The following is a 16,852-nucleotide window of genomic DNA, read 5'->3' on the forward strand; positions in this document are numbered from 1 at the left end:
CTAGAACTCATGTTTGAAAAAGCTGGCTATAATTGTGTGCACTTGTAATTCCAGCCCTGGGGAGGCTGAAACAGATAGAGCCCTGAGGTAACAGGCTAGCCATTTCAGCATACCTTAGTTCCAGTCCAGTGAGAGACTAGCCTCACAAAACTAGGTAGACCACATCTGAGAGTGACAGGACTTCTTCCCTCCATATGAATGTACATACAGCCACTACGCCAAAAAGAACATACATAAAAAAAAATTAACTTTCAGAATCTATCCTTTGACCTCCAACACTATTTTCATTTAACCTATTTGAAGGGTGTCAGCAGCCATACACTTTTTAATTACAAACTTCTCTTTGGATCTCCCTGTAGTTTTTCAGCTACAGCAGTTACTTCTTTGGGGAAAGACTGTGCCAGAATTAACCAGTAACAGCATCTCCTAAACTTCATCCCTTTTCTACATGTGTCCTGTTGTGCCCTGGGCACGAGACCCCCCAAAGAGACCACCAGAGACAAGAACTCCCCAAAATGCAAAATCAAGGTTTACTGAAGCAGTTCAAGCCACATGGCAGGGCCCCCGTCAAGTCATACAACACAGCAGAGGCTGGAGGAGGTGCTTGCCCCCTCTGCAAGCTCAGGTTTTAAAGGCAAAAAACCACAAGGTTACATCATTTAGGGGTGCTAGTATGGGTACAATTTTGATTGGCTTAAGTTTCAGGGGCTTTTCAGAATTTCTGTGTTATCTTACTTTGTAGTTTTAACTGGTTGTTTGTCAAACTTTATAGACTACCTCCGACATTGGGGCATTCTGTGGTTAATCAGTTGCTACCAGATAGTCCTTACTTTGGACCATCTCTGGCATTGGGGCATTCTATGGTTAATCAGTTGTTACCAGGTGGCTCTTCAAACATCCTGATTTGGCATGGAGCCTATGTCAACAGCTCTGAGAAATTTGAAACTCAGGCCTGTTTCAAGCTGGGGTGAGGGGCTTGCTTGAAATGAGGGTTCTTTTGGTTCTTCATCCTATTCACTCAAGTAGTTAACATGGCTTTGCACTTGTTAGGCATTCCATTCATTCTTCTAGAAGCTCCTATTACTAGTCATATGTCATAGATATGGAAGATAAAGCATATTAGGTTCCCACAGCTTGATTTATGTCAAGTATCTTGTGAGCTGGTGACCTGAATTTGATACAAGTCTCCCACATCAAACCAAACCTGAAGATTCAGTCACTGTCTTCTTCATCTAAGAACCCTGCTAAGTTGAGGAAATGGAAAGCAACCCTCCCATGTGTTACCTGAAATTTGTGTGAAGATTAGTAAGGTCCAGTGCTAGATGCTAGATGCTAGATCCCATGGGATCTTTTCTTCCTAGCATGCTCTGACTCCCACCATTTGCTGCTTGTGCTGTTGCAAATAGCACCCAGCATCTTAGGTTCACACAGTCTCCAACTCCAAGACAAGTTGGACTATACCATACTGTCAGAGCTGTATTTTCCAAAAGAGATTGACAATAAAATAAGCAACAACATAAAAAATACCACCAAGTTTGTTCTCAGCATTAAAATGAAAACAGACTATGATAGCACTCAAGTTTAGCCCCTGTTCACTCTGCCCACATTTCCAGCAGTTACTTATTGACCACTTCCTATTGGATTCCTGCTAGGCTAGATGCCTGGGAGCCTTGCTGTATGAAGACCAAACTCCAAGCTATTCAACCTTTGCAAGATTGTTCTTTCATGTATATTATTAAAAGACCAACCTTAATAATATACTTCCTAGAGGCTCAGAAGAAAATTGAAAGGCAAGAACTATTTTCTCCAGGAAATGAATCTAAGTACACCATGCTCTTTGTCCATCTACTTTACTCCTCTGGGATAAAATCCTGTCTACACAGCTACAGTTCTGTTACTCAAGTCTAGTTCCTTTCTTGCCTGATTTGCGTCTACCTTTATCTGTCGTTCACTCTAAGTTCTATCCTAATTCTCTCATCTTAGTTCCGCCTCATCTAGGTCCTTCTCATCTCATTCTTACCCATCTAGTACTTTCCCATCTGGCTCTTCCTCATCTTCCATCCTGACCTCCAGTTCTCTAGTCAAAAATCCTCTCCAGCCAAAATCCTCAATATCTTCTCTTCGCTCTCCTTACACCCCACCCCAGTTCTCCTCAAGTCTTTAGAATATTCAGTTATAAACCTAAGCAATAGCAAGCCTCCCCCACCAGCCAGGCCACCAGACTTGAATTCCTTACAGAGTCATAAAGGCAGGTAAGAATTTTCCTCAGGCAGTCAGGCTTTCTTTTACAAATTTCCTCAGGCAGTCAGGCTTTCTTTTACAACCCAAATAAAGGAGTGCTTTATGTGTTCAATCTACACTCCTAGAAGTGGTTAGGTAAGAAATTAGGAGTCTATTAGTAAGGCTGTAAGAAAGGAGGGTCGCACCCTAAATTACACAAGAAATAAAGCTATCCTCTTGACCAAGGAGACAGGTGTTGTTTTATTTGGCCTTGGATGCTTTATAGGAATTTTAGATAAATACACTGTTGGAGTTCTTAGAAGCACACATAGTATTACAGGAAAATCACTCCAGAAACCAGCTAATATATATATTTTGTATATATATATACAAAAGCTAAAATATCACCAAGACTTCTTAAGCCATGGCTTGACTTTTGGAGAAGTCCTTGACTATTCCAAGTAGCTTTTGTGATGGTGGCTGAATTCTATTACATTTTCCTGCGGCTTGCAGCAGTTCTTCTGCCAGAAGTTTGTGCTTTGAAAATACTTTTATTAGATGTATTTATTTGTTTACTTATCACGTGTGTGTGTGTGTGTGTGTGTGTGTGTGTGTGTGTGTGTGCATGTGTGATTAAGAGAGTCAGAGGTCAGAAAACAACTTATAGAAATCAGTTATCTCCTTTCACCATGTAGGTCTTGGGGGTCAAATTTAGGTCATCATACTTGACCAACCAAGAGCCTTTACTGGTAAGCAAAGTCATCCTGCTGACTCTCTCTTTTTAATGGGTTCCTTTTCTCCCTTCAAGTCTCTTTTGAAGGCTCCATTTTTCTGAAATGCCTTCCCTTTCCCAGGAAAAGCACTTGCAGCCTAGTAAAAGAGCATCAAGTTGTGTGGTATCAAAAGTTCACTCACGTTTTCAAGCCTCTGTCAAGGATCAGATATCTACTGTATCTTGTGGAATAGATCAGTGCTGGAGGGAGATGGGTTGTTTCAGTAGAAAAGAGCTTGCTCTACAGGCGTGAGGACCTGGATTCAATCTCCAGCACTCTGTAAAAAATAGGTATGGGGAGAAAGAAGGAGGATCCCTGGAGCTTACTGACTTCCTAGTCTAGGAGAAATTAGTGAACCTGAGGTTCAATGAGAGACTCTGTCTCAAAATATGATTGGAGACTCTAGACATCAACAGTGTTGAGTTTTCTTCATGTGCCCATGCATGTGTACACACACACACACACACACACACACACACACACACACACACACCACACACATTTCTTCCTTCTTTTCTGCTTCTTTGTTCTTGCCTTTATTCCACTTCATTCTGTCCCCTCCTCCTTCCTTCTCCCACTTCTTGCTCCTCTTCTTCCTTTCTTTCTCTTCCTCTCATTTCCCTTCTTTCTCTTTCTGTTCCCCTTCCACTCATTTTGCTCCTTCTTCATTCTCTCTCTCTCTTTTTTTTTTTTTGTTCTCTTAAGTTGTGAACCATCTGTTATTAGCATTGAGAGTAAAGAATACCAATTTTGATAAGAAATCTTGCTGGGTGGTGGTGGCGCATGCCTTTAATCCTAGCACTTGGGAGACAGAGGCAGGCGAATCTCTGTGAGTTCGAGGCCAGCCTGGGCTACCAAGTGAGTTCCAGGAAAGGCACAAAGCTACACAGAGAAACCTTGTCTTGAAAAACCAAAAAAAAAAAAAAAAAAAGAACTCTTATAATAAAGTCAATAAACCCGAGATAAAGACATGAAAGATACTTTGAAGTAGATCTTTTTATTGTCAGGATTTCCTCACCATGTATAATCATCCAAATGTGATTAAGAGGACTATTTACCTACAGAGGAACTAGCGAAGCCTCCCTGCTCTGTGATGACGGTTAAGTCTGAGAGCCAGACAGCTGGATATGCTCCCAGTCGATATCTGCCTATTGACTGCCCAAAGCGAGCAACATTCCATCAGACTTGAGAGAAGAAAGCTGACATCCTTTCGTAAAGCTGAAAAGTGACCTGGAAGGCTTTGTTAGGATGTCAGCAATCTACACTGTGAAGAGATTAGACGAGCCTGAGACATGGTAGAGAGACCCTGAATGTGCCCCTGCAAATGTCACCAGACAGAAGTTAAACAGATCAAGGACAGCCACTCAATAGGAGACAGACAGAGGCTGCTATGCAACTGCCCCAGCTCCGTATGTAGCAATCATTAAACACATGACTACTGAAGCCAGAAGTGCTTGAAGGAGCAAGCGTTGAATGATAAAGGACAACTTTATGGGACACTCATTCTACTGTCACACCAGTTATCAGGAAAAAAAATATTTGTCTGAGACTCCCCAAGAGTGCAAATGATAATCTCCATTTCAATATCCAAATGCTTGGTAAATAGTTTGATCTGTTAAGTAATTCTGGCAGAGAGGGGGAAATAAAGTCACAGAAAAGAACTGTGAAGTATACACTATGCTAAGACTTTTGGAAAGTGGGAAGTATGAAGTCGTCTTTCACACATGCCTTTTGACCCAGCACCATTTCTGAGTAGTAATTATGTCACTAATAGTCTCCTGGGGTTGGAAGAAAGTTCAGTTAGCAGTGCTTGCTGTGCACAAGCATGAGAGCCTGATCTGGTCCTGAGAACTCAAGCCAAAGCTAAGCAAGAGTGCTGTGTGACTGCAATCCCAGAAATAGGTGGCAGACAAGCAGATCCTGGGGACTTGCTAACAGTGAGCTCTAGGTGGGGTGAGAGGCCCCATCTCAGGAAAAAAAAAAAAAAAAAAAAAACTAAGGAGAGAAGAAATTGACAGCCCCTGGCCTCCACATACACCAGTACAAGCGAGCACATATGCACACATATACATGCACACACACACACACAATACCACAAAAAGAAACCACAGCTTGTGGACCAATGTATGCATCTTTGATTCTTAGGTTCCAAATCTAATGGCTCCCATCACCCCTCCTGTCATTAGACACCCTTTTTCCCAGAATGCTTCACTGTTACTTTCATGTCACCTGTATGTATGACTTGATACAACCTAGAACCTACAAATGAGACAAAGTGACTTGAAAAGTGAAAACTAGACAAACCAGATAACTCAGCTTCACCACACCTAGGTATTTACCCAAAGAACCCCAGGTCAATTTTCCACAAACATGTGCACATCAGGATTGTTTGTAGCAAAATCATAGAACCTTCCTAGGTGTCTGCTAACAGAGGAACTGATAACGAAAATGTAGTTGATATACATGGTAAAATTCTTTTCAGTCCTGAACAAGGATGAAATTACGCCAACTGTAGGAAAATGGATATAGCCCCTTTTTGCATGTCTGAGCGTAGCCCCCTTCTCCTGCTTCATCACTATCACTGATATGAATTCACAACATGTCCACATGGTAGGGCATGCCCAGCAGACCTAGACACTTCCGCCCAGTTATTTCCCGTTCAAAACAGCGATTTCCGGGTCAAAATGTCTCACGTGACCAGGACCCCGTGGCTTTGCATGGTTGCATAAAGCGTGCATGCAGCCATGTGATCTATGCACATGCATTGAGTAGCCACATGGGTACCTGTATGCACGCGTGGTTCACCCTTTATAAGCTGGCACCATGTTCCCTGGCCTCACTCTTTCGCTTGACCACGCGTGTTTTCCACAGGCCTGTTCACGTCTGTCTCTTTCTTTCTTATCTTAATAAAAACTCTTGTTAGTGGATTTATCGTGTTTCAGGATGTTTCCTCGCAGGGTAAGAGTGCTACCAAATAACTAACAATCACCAGGGTCCTCCTCCAGCCCCTGGGATTCTGCAGAGATTCTCCACAGGACACCATTACACCTGTGGATCCAACTTGCTCTGTTACTCTAAGAATCCTTTTCTTTTCTGTTTTCCTTCTAAAACTGGAACAAGATCAGCACAGGCCTTCAAAGTGAAGCTTTCCAAATGCCCAGGATTGACAGGTAGTCATCAAGACTTATCACCAATACTCTGGATCTATAGTGTCACTTCCTGCAGTCTGAATGGATTTTGCCTCCTATTGGGGATGATAATTGGGTATGTAGCCAACAGAATGTGAGAAGTAACCCTCAACCACTTTTTCAATGGAAGCCTTTGAATCACACACAACACAGTTTTGTTTCTTTGCCATGGAATTTCTTCCCTTAGCCATGACAACAATCTGATGAGGTGACTTCTACCATAACAGGGACAATGAGGACGAAAGCAGGCTGATGTCTGAGGAACTTGTGGTCTAGCCATGATGTAGTTTGAATGTGAAGTGTCTCCCTTAGGTTCACATTGAACAGCTGTTCCCTGACTTGCGGGGCTGTTTGGGAAGATTGAGGAACCTTTAGCAGGTAGAATCTCACTGGAGGAAATGGGTCTCTGGGGGCGGTACTTGAAGCTATAGAGCTTTACCCTGTTTCCTATTCACTCTCTGTTTCCTGCATGTGGATACAAAGTGACCTTTCAGGATTTCTATTCTTTCTACCATGCTTCCCCAGGTGTTGCCAAGTCTTCCTCCTTCGCGATGGACTGTATCCTTCTGGGACTAAAAACGCAAATTAGCCCTTTCTCTCTCAAGTTGCTTTGGTCAGAGTGTTTTTATCATAGCCACAGGAAAGTAACTAAGACCTACATCCTACCACTTGCTATTTGCACCAGTTATATATATATATATGTGTGTGTGTGTGTGTGTGTGTGTGTGTGTGTGTGTGTGTGTGTGTAACTTGTTGTAACAGTACAACTTAAGCCATCAGGAAAACACCATTTGTTCTACAGATCCTTACATACTTATATCACCATTCTCTCTTCTACCTTAGCACATATCCAAGTTCACTGTTTGTCCTAATCACATAAACTCCACAAAGATATGTCTTATGTCCTTGTATTTTCCTGGCCTGCTTTAGTATTTGGATATAACATCCCATTGGAAAGTTCATGCAAGAAGAATAAACAGTGTCCTCACTGTGTTGAGTGGTCGGGGTCCCCACACTGCATTCCTTGAATTATGTCCATACACTGTGGGTGTATGGTGTGTACTCACAGTCGTGACAGGTGGCGCCCGTGTAACCAGTGTTACTACAGTTGCAGTCGAAGGTAGTCCAGGATTGGGCACATTGTCCTCCATGTTCACAGTAGTTTGGCAAACACCTAATGGGAGATAATGCATAATAAATGAGATAAACCAAGACAATTGGAACAGAGAGACAAGCAAAACCTTTAGGAGCCACAGTGGGAAACAGATCTGCTAAAGTCTTGTAACTGTCAGGATTAAATGACACGATAACTATACAGATCCGCTTGCATTTCTGAGTAGTGGGGATCTCAGAGCTGAATTCTATCTTTAGTTAGAGCTTCAGTGCTATTGCAGAGAGTTAAACAGAAGTGGCAGCACTCTGTAGAATGCTGTGTTTATTGTGGCACACAGTGCGGAAGGCTCATTCCTTTACATTTGAGAGTATGGCAGCCTTTGAAAGGAAAGGGGAAAAAAGTAACAGTCCTGGAGATGACTGTCTGTACTTCTCTTTTTGGATGGCCAGGAAGCTATATCAACCTACAGAAACAGACATAGTTCAATCATTAACACTTCCCCTAACATGCAAGGAAATTCTACCTTTTCAGAAAGTGCCAAAGCCATCCTGAAGACATTTACTAGTTAAGACAAACCAATACAGTGTCCTTATAACAAGATCTGAGTAAGACACATCACCTCCCAACCTCCCACGCACCCCCTCACCCCTCCTAAAAAGTGTGGGAATAGCACTGTTTTGAACAACCTTGGCTGGACCTCTCATCTTTGTATCCTGCCATTACCTTGCTTCCGAGCATCTCCTTTTTGTTTATTTTTATTCTTCCCATGTTATGGGTAGGAGTGCTTTCCTACATGTTTGAATGTGTACCACATGCATGTGTTCCTGATGCTGAAGGAGGCCTGAGAAGGGTATTGGATACCATGTAAGTAAAGTTACAGATGGTTGTGTGCCACCATGTGGGTGTTGGGAACTGAACCACGGTCCTCTGCAACAGCAAGTATTTTTAACTGCTGAGGCAACTCTCCAGCCCAACTTCTGAACATCTCTTACCCTGAGCTCACCTTCCCAAGGCTCCCATGAGGCGGCTTAGTTTATGTCCATTCACTGTATCTTACCTGCCCCCATGCAGATCCAAAGAGGCCCCAGTTACCACATGCCTGTTCCTGGCAGCCAACAAAGTGTTTATTTTTAAGTATTCTTTTTACATTTGTTTATTTATTTACTTATTTAGTGGGTGTAAATGTGGTGGCAAGGGGCACATGCCATGGAGGATGTGTGGAGGTCAGAGGACAAGTTGAGGGAGTCAGTTCTCTCCTTCCACCATGTGAATCTCTAGAATTAAACTCAAGATGTCAGCCTTGACAGCACGCACCTTTACCACATGACTTTTCTGCTGCCTCAACAATGTATTCATTGCTTTAACAACAGAAAGATAAGCAATGTCTATTCTATGATTTGTTTTTTTGTTGTTGTTGTTTTGGATTCTTTTTTTTTTTTTTTTTTTTTTTTTGGTTTTTCAAGACAGGGTTTCTCTGTGTAGTTTTAGTGCCTGTCCTAGAGCTTCTAGGCTGACCTCGAACTCACAGAGATCTGCCTATCTCTGCCTCCCAAGTGCTGGGATTAAAAGCGTGCACCACCACTGCCTGACTCTTTTAGTTATGATGCAAAGAAAATTGCAAATAGCCTGATTTTGGTGATTTATACTATGGAACACAAGATCCCAACATCTATTATGATCATAACTTCATGTATATAAAGAATGTAAAAGATACATGGATAAAGATCTGGTGACCTGCAGCACACAGAACAACAAGAGGTGGGAGGAGTCCTGATGACATTTGCTCATTTCCTTTCTCTTGTCCCCAGGACCTACTTTCACTCCCAGACCTTCTGAAGACTGCTGTAAAGTGTGTTACATTCTGTGAGATATATCAAGAGTTCTCCAGGAAAATATACATTTCGTTCAGATTGGCTGGAGTTGAGATTCTGTTACTTTGAACTAACAGGATCTTAACTTTCTCTAGGAAACTCTCCAAGGTTGTGGAAGAATTAATAACTTAATCAGAAAAGTGTCTGCCTTACAAACATGCAGACCTGAGCTTAATAACCCAGAATCCATGTATATGACGGTTGAAGCTTGTGATGCCAGTGCCGAGGAGGCACAGGCAGTCAAATCTCTTGTACTCACTGGCTGTCTGGTCTAGCCTGTTTGGTGAGTTCCAGACCCATGAGAGATCCTATTTCAAAAGCAAGGTGAGTGGTACCTGAGGAAGAATACCCAAGAGTGTCTGCTGGCCTCCACATGCACAGACACACACAGGTGCATCTGTACAACCGTCAACACAAAAATGTACAAGTAGGTACACACACACACACACAAACCATAGATTTTTATCATTATAAAAAGACCCCAAGACACATTTTCCCTACAGTATACAAATTATGTTTTCAGCGCTATAGTCTCAAGTCCAAGTTGGATATGGAGGAAGAGGGCTAGGGGCAAGATGTCAGAAATACTGGCCTCTTTGAGTACATCCTTAATAAGCTTTAATAACCTTGTACTAGTGTTAATAAACTCAATTTAGCACTGAAAATGTAGGCTACAAAGTCATTTTTCTGTGGTCGCTGAAAAAGTCAATGATGTGTTTCTGGAAGGAAAAAAACGTATTTGGGAAATGGAAAAAATCTAATATTCCTAGAATAAGGAGCAAAATGAACGAGAACATGCAGAGTTGCCTTACAGCAAGGTACATTGGGGAGCAGCGCACAAAGATTAGAAAAGGTCATCTCAACACAGACACTTGATATCAGGTTTCTAAGCCCAATTGCTTATTTAAGAAGGCTGTTTCAGAAGCACGATTTACAGTTCTTCCATCAGTTCATTTTACCTGTTGTTTTGCTTCCTTTCTTCCCTCTTCTTGGCCCAAAATGATTGTTTTAGAACTGAACACAGAAAGAGAATGTCCTAGAGCTAAAAAAGGGAATAAACAGCATGTGTGGATACTGATAGTCTCAGGCATGAGAGTAAAAATTGGCATGATGGGGGGCTGGGGAGGCAGCTCAGTGAGTAAAGTCCTGGCGAAAGAAAGAAGTATGAAGATCAGAGTTCAAATCCCTGGCACCCATATAGTAGTCCAGACAAGACAGCCCACCTTCTCCATGAGGACTCTACCATCATGCAACTTCAAATTCTAATGTGTTGCCACTGAGTACCTCCAACCCTCTTTCACTGTCCCAGTTTTGTCTTTTAAAACTTTTTTGTGGGTTTAATAATTTGCTATTTACTTAATGGTAATGTGTGTGTGTGTGTGTGTGTGTGTGTGTGTGTGTGTGTGTGTGTGGTAAGAGAGATAAAGAGAGATTGGGTAAGTGTACATGAGTGTAGCTGCCTGTGGAAGAATAGGGTGTTGCATCCCTTGGCACCTTAGTTTCAGGGAGTTGTGTGCTGCTCCATACTGCTGAGAAAAGCAATATGAACTCTTAACTCCTGAGCAATCTCTGCAGTTTCTGCTCTTCCTTTTATTTTCTTTTTTGTTCTTTCTTTTCTCTCCTCCCCTGTCCTCTCTCCTCTTCTCTCCCCCTTCTTCTTTCTTTCTGTGCAAATACATATGAACGGGTGCATGTGAATGTAAACTCAGGCATGTGGAGGGCAAATCAAATGATAACCTTGACTGCTGATGTTCCATAGGTGCTTTTATTATGATCTGCTTTTGATTATTTTTTTTCTCTCTCTGCTTCCCCCAATTTGTGTGTGTGTGTGTGTGTGTGTGTGTGTGTGTGTGTGTGTGTGTGGTTTATTCATTTTTGTTCGTTAAATAACCTAAGATCCACAAGGCACTGCTTGCTGTCTATGTCACGGCTATGACTTGGATTTTGTGTTGTCCCACAGTGATATGAAGTGATAGAAGTTTTGTATTTAAAATGCTACTATTGGGAGGCAGTGAAACTGTGGAGTGGGGCTTGGTGGGTTCTCAGAATGTATTCTCAGGAGGTAGGGCTCATTTAGTCCCTAGTTCTCAGGGGAACATTGTTATAATAGAAGCAAGTCCAGCCTTTCCTGCTTCAACATGTCCTCACTTGGTAGTTTTCTCATGCACTCATGCATTTCTATCTACCCCATGAGGAGATGGAACCAAGGAAAAGCTCACATTGAGCCACCTGGACTCATAGCCTCCAAAACTACTAAATAAACCTCCTTTCCTATGTCAGTAGTGTATGTTGGCGATTTCATTATGATAATCATTATGATAAAGTAAAAATAAATTAATGCATTCACAAACATTCCCCCAATAACAAAGAGAGTAAGCATTTAACAAATGACTATTTCATCTATTCTTTTCCTTATTATTCTTCAGTTCACTGATTGTTTTTGGACAGGGTCTCATTTATCCCAGTCTGGGCTGGCCTTGAAATTGTTATGCATCTGCAAACGACTTCAAGCTTCCATTCTTCCTGCCACCAGGCCCAGTTTATGTGGAACTAGAAAGTGAACAATAGTGCTGTGGGATGATCCTTCTGTGTGCTATGAATATGTGTTACTCTCATTGGTTAATAATGGAGTTGTTTGGCCTACAGCAAGGCAGGATAAAGTTAGGCAGACCAATCAAACTGAGGCCTCGGATGAAGAGGGCAGAGTCAAGTGAAATGTGAGCAAGCTGCCCAAGAAGCAAGATGCCAGAGGACCAGTAAAGCCACGGACCATGTAGCAATACACAAATTAATAGAAATGGGTTAATTTAAATGTAAGAGCTAGTTAGTAATAAGCCTGAGGTATTGGCCAAGTATTCTGTAATTAATATAAGCTTCCATGTGTTTGTTTGAGACTGGGTGGTCAGGATAGAAAAAGTCTACCTCCTTTTACACAATAGGCTTCATACATGCAAGACCAATGCTCTTCCAACATAGCTACATCCCAGCCTACAATAGGTGATGCTGATGGGGTGAATGAACACATTCTCAGGTAAGTAAGAGCCAGCTGAAGTGCCTTCTTTTGAGCTGGGCCTTGCCAGTAAGACACAAGTGTAGCCAGCTTCTACTTCACCTACCTGCCTGCTCCCAAGTCACACAGTAGAATGTGAATGGGAGGTTGCACAGTGAAGAGATGGTAAGGAAGGAGAGTGTAAACTACATTCAAAGAGCTATAACCAAGACATCAGAAAGCCTTAAAGGAGGAAAAACTCTTATCACTCACAGTTTCAAAAGATTCAGTCTGCTGTTGAGTGACTGCATTATGCAGAATATCAGGGTGGCAGGAGCCTGCAGAACTGAAGATTCTTCAATTCATTGTAAACAGAAATCAGAGGGAAAGGGGAACACCATGGGGCTGGGGAGATGGCTTAGCGGCTTGCTGTGCAAGCATGAAGACCTGAGTTTGAATCCTAGGCACCCGAGAATAACCATGTACTCACCTGTAACTTAGCCCTATGAGGGGTAGAGTCAGGAGGATCACTGAGGCTTGATGGCTGCAAGCCCAACTGGGTTCAGTGAGAGACTGAACCCTGCTTCAAAGAAATCATGTGGAGACTGATATAGCAAGATATCCAACAACTTTCTCTGGAAAATATATGTACATGCAAGGGGATATAGACTCTCACATACATGTGCTCATACTACACACATGCACAAAAACAAAGGAAGGGACCATGAAATTAATTTATCTGAGTAGAGAAGTTAAGATGAGTTCACAAACTGGCTCCTCCTTTGTGGTGTTTAGAGATGCAGATAAAGAATGCCTGATTTTGACTGCCCTGGCAACTGAACTGTGCTGTTGGGCTCCAACAACCTTATTACCTAAGGACTTATAAATAATTTCCCCAAACTGAATCAGAAGTAGAATATATGTGCATAAGGGAAATTAAAGCTTTGGACAAAATATCTAGTAACAGTGATAAAAACTATGTATAATTTTTGCTTTAAAAATATACCTTTTATTTTTTTATTTTTACTTTTTTGGCTGGGCATGGTGGTGGATGCATTTAATCCCAGCACTGGGGAGGCAGAGGCAGGCAGACCTCCATGAGTTCAAGACCAGCCTGGTCTACAGAGCAAGATAAGACAAGAACAGCCAGGAAGGTTACAGCAAGAAATCCTGTCTCAAAAACAACAACAACAAATTACATTATTCCATGATTTTTGCTTGAGGTCTAATCCCACTTGGGTATATCTCATTTTCTATCTTTCTTCTGCGAAAAGACCACACCCATGTTCATGGGTGCACTTTACTTTATTCTGAGAGCTTCTTTGTTTCTTAATTCTTGTGCAATGAGCCTACATTAAAATATTCATTAAGTTCCAACTTCACTTTATAAACATACATTTATTTTAACAGTGTAAAGTACACTATGAAATTCAACTTACCCACTTATCTTACCTTAAGTCTCATAATCTTTAACCAAATATTCAGTGATAGATAACCTAAATATGCTAATTGTTTTTAAGCAAATATTATTTTTTTTGGTCTGGCCTTCTGCAAGTATTTCCACAGAGACCACTGGATATTGGCTTTCTCAGAGGTTTGTCCTACCATTAAACTCTAAATGAAATCTTGACATGTGTTCATAATTACAACTGAGATTTGGTCTTTGTAGTATTGTTTTCCATCCTATAAGTGGAAAATATAAAAATTAGATAAAGGCAAAACAACAGCCCAGTGGTCAGGCCTCTAAGCTACCATGCCAGAAACTGCCATTCACACTGACTTTCTCCCTTTACCTCTGTCAGAGGCTCATCTTCAAATTGAGCTCCTGGAGTAAATATTACAGCATCACTGTGCCAAGGAGAAAGGAGAAAAATCGTCACAGAGATTGCCAAGATTTTACTGATAGTAAATGAAGCTATCAGATTAGATCTCTTAAAGGTGTTTTGGGAGCTGGAGTAATAGTTCATTTGAAAAACTAATGTTTTGGGGTTGGTTTGTTGTTGTTGTTGTTTGTTATTAATTCTTTGGGGGCCTACCACCTAACTCCAAAATAAACACATCGAGAATTATTCTTACTTATGAATGATGCCTGGCCTTAGCTTGGCTTGTTTGCAGCCAGCTTTTCTGACTTAAATTATCTGGTTTCTCTTGAAGCACATTTTTCCTCTGGGCTTTTTACCTTCCTTTGTCCTATATATTTTTCTTTCCTTCTTTCTCAGTGTCTGGCTGTGTGGCTGGGTAGCTGTGTGGCTGGGTAGCTGTGTGGCTGTGTGGCTATGTGGCTATGTGGCTGTGTGGCTGTGTGGCTGTGTGGCTGTGTGGCTGGGTGGCTGGGTGACTGTGTGGCTGTGTGTCTGGGTGGCTGTGTGGCTGTGTGGCTGTGTGGCTGGGTGGCTGGGTGGCTGGGTGGCTGGCTCCTGGTGTCCTCTTCTCCTTCTTTTCTCTCCTTTTTCCTCTCTTTTCTCTTGAGCCTAGATTTCTTCTCCTATTTATTTTCTCTGCCTGACAATCCTGCCTATTCATTCTCCTGCCTGGCTATTGGACCTCCAGCTCTTTATTAGACCAATCAGGTATTTTTGGCAAAGTAACACAGCTTTACAGAGTTAAACAAATACAATATAAAAGAATGCAACATGTCTTTGTATCATTAAACAAATGATCAACAGCATAAACAAATGTAACATACCTTAAACTAATATTCCACAACAGGAAACTGGCATGTAAACCTCAGGACATAAATTCAGTAATCCTCCAAACCTACCTAAACAGTAAAATATTTCGGCGTGTTGGCACACACTGGTAACATCAGTAATGGGAAGGTGGAGGCAGGTATATCACTGAGGATTGCAGGACAGCCACCCTTGCTTACTCTTCCAGCTCCAGGTCCCAATTATAGGCACCATCTCAAAAAAAATGGAATGACACTCAATGTTTGCTCTCTGGCCTCTTCACACAGATGAACATACATGCATGCACATACACTCACATATATGTGCACATGTACATAAATTTACACATCGAAAATAAAAATATTGGTACAAAGGTGTCTTTAACAATATAAAAATGGCTTAAGGGGAACTAATAAAATTTATATGTGTATATAATAAAACACTTACATACTATATGAAAATGATAATACACACAATTAATTCCATAAATTCCCTAAACAGGAAAGGCAGATTATAGTTTTATTTCCACTTGTTCTTCATTTACTAATTTGTGAAACCCTTAAGCTACAGTGTCCAAACAGCAACCCCTTCCATATTCAACTTTCTACTTGTCAGGTGGCAGACTTTTTCATTGTGTTTTATCTGAGTTACTGTAGTTTATTTGGTGTCCTTACCACTAATATTTAAAAACAATACTGATTAGACTGTGAACTTTCTGGAGAACTGCACAAGTGAGTGCAGGTCATGTAAGAGGCTGTTAAACCCTAAGTTAACAGGGTTGAAATTATACACAATGTTGTTAGGGGTAGGTTAAGAGTCACATGAGAGTTCTTTATATTCAGCAATAAAGAAAACTTCCCGAGTTCTGCTAAAAGGTGGGCCACTGGCTGCCAACATCCCCTAAACAGATCAAGATCTGTTCAGCATGCCTCTGTGCTGTCTGGATGTCTTTTAAGTGACCCACTGTGGACAGCGCTAGGCCTTGACTGAAGACACTATATAAGTAGCAGGTGCCCAGGATTTCATCACTCAGCATGTTAAACATGTTCCTCCTGCATGCAAGTGTTTTGTCCAGGAAATTTCTAAACACAGTATCAAAATTCAAGTAACCAGACAAAGTATCAATTGGGGGTAAAGAAAAGTATGGTACTAAAAGAAATAAAGTCCTAAGTGAGTCTCTCTAGACCAGGAGCTTCTTGTGTTATAATCTGCATCACTCTGGAAATCAATTAGAATTATTGAATTTTAAAAACAAGCATAAATTTTAAATAAGCATATTTGCAATGTAATAGAATTATGACTCAACATCAGCTGTTAATGTCAGGAGGAGCCTTAATTAGGGTCTTAAACTGCTACCAAATTAATAACCTAATAATCAACACTAATATTTTCAATTTTCATATTTTATACTTCATGTGTAACAAGGAATATAACATTTTCTTCCTAGACATGCCACTTTTCTCAAATAAGAAATATGACTTTTCTCTTATATCATGATGGTAGTCATACTTTAAAAACATTTATATAATTATTTTTCATTTATAACTAATGACAATATGCCCTTATTTTTTTTTTTTTTTTTGTAATTTTCAATTTAAGATGTCTGAGAAAACTGACATAGATCTCAAAATAAAATCTTCCTAAGACAGAACGATATTCACTGAAGTTAAAGAATCATTTTCTGGATTTTAAGCTTTATTTACATAAACAATGTAACATTAATGTAATAAATCGATGTATTGAGAAAGTAAATAGAACATAGTTTAAATGTGTTTTTGAAATATCCAGAGGCATGTACTTAAAGTGAGTTAGACATTAAACCTTTTAAAGTTCCTTTAGACCTGATTAAGGGAACCTACTAGACTTAGGAATATATTTATCTGAGTGTGTGTAAACAATCTGAATGTTTTAAAAATGGGGTTTTGAATTCCTTGCTTTTAAGAAATTCAATTTATCTTTGTATGTTGGTGGGTGTTTGTGCATATATGTGAGTGTGGGGGAGGCGTGTGTGTACATGTATGCATGTGT

The 16,852-nt window shown here is 40.8% G+C and overlaps 1 protein-coding gene across 3 annotated transcripts in view; it reads right to left on the bottom strand.

Moving 5' to 3' along the window:
• Positions 1 to 16,852, bottom strand: part of LOC118592981 (contactin-associated protein like 5-1-like) — a 934,683-nt gene that overhangs the window by 353,015 nt on the left and 564,816 nt on the right. For all 3 annotated transcript variants that reach the window (XM_036202117.1, XM_036202118.1, XM_036202119.1), the window contains exon 11: positions 7,249 to 7,355. In XM_036202117.1, coding sequence (XP_036058010.1) covers positions 7,249 to 7,355 — 107 coding nt within the window. The remainder of the gene's footprint in view (positions 1 to 7,248; positions 7,356 to 16,852) is intronic.

This window comes from Onychomys torridus, chromosome 11, assembly GCF_903995425.1.
Source record: "Onychomys torridus chromosome 11, mOncTor1.1, whole genome shotgun sequence".
NCBI classification, from domain to species: domain Eukaryota; kingdom Metazoa; phylum Chordata; class Mammalia; order Rodentia; family Cricetidae; genus Onychomys; species Onychomys torridus.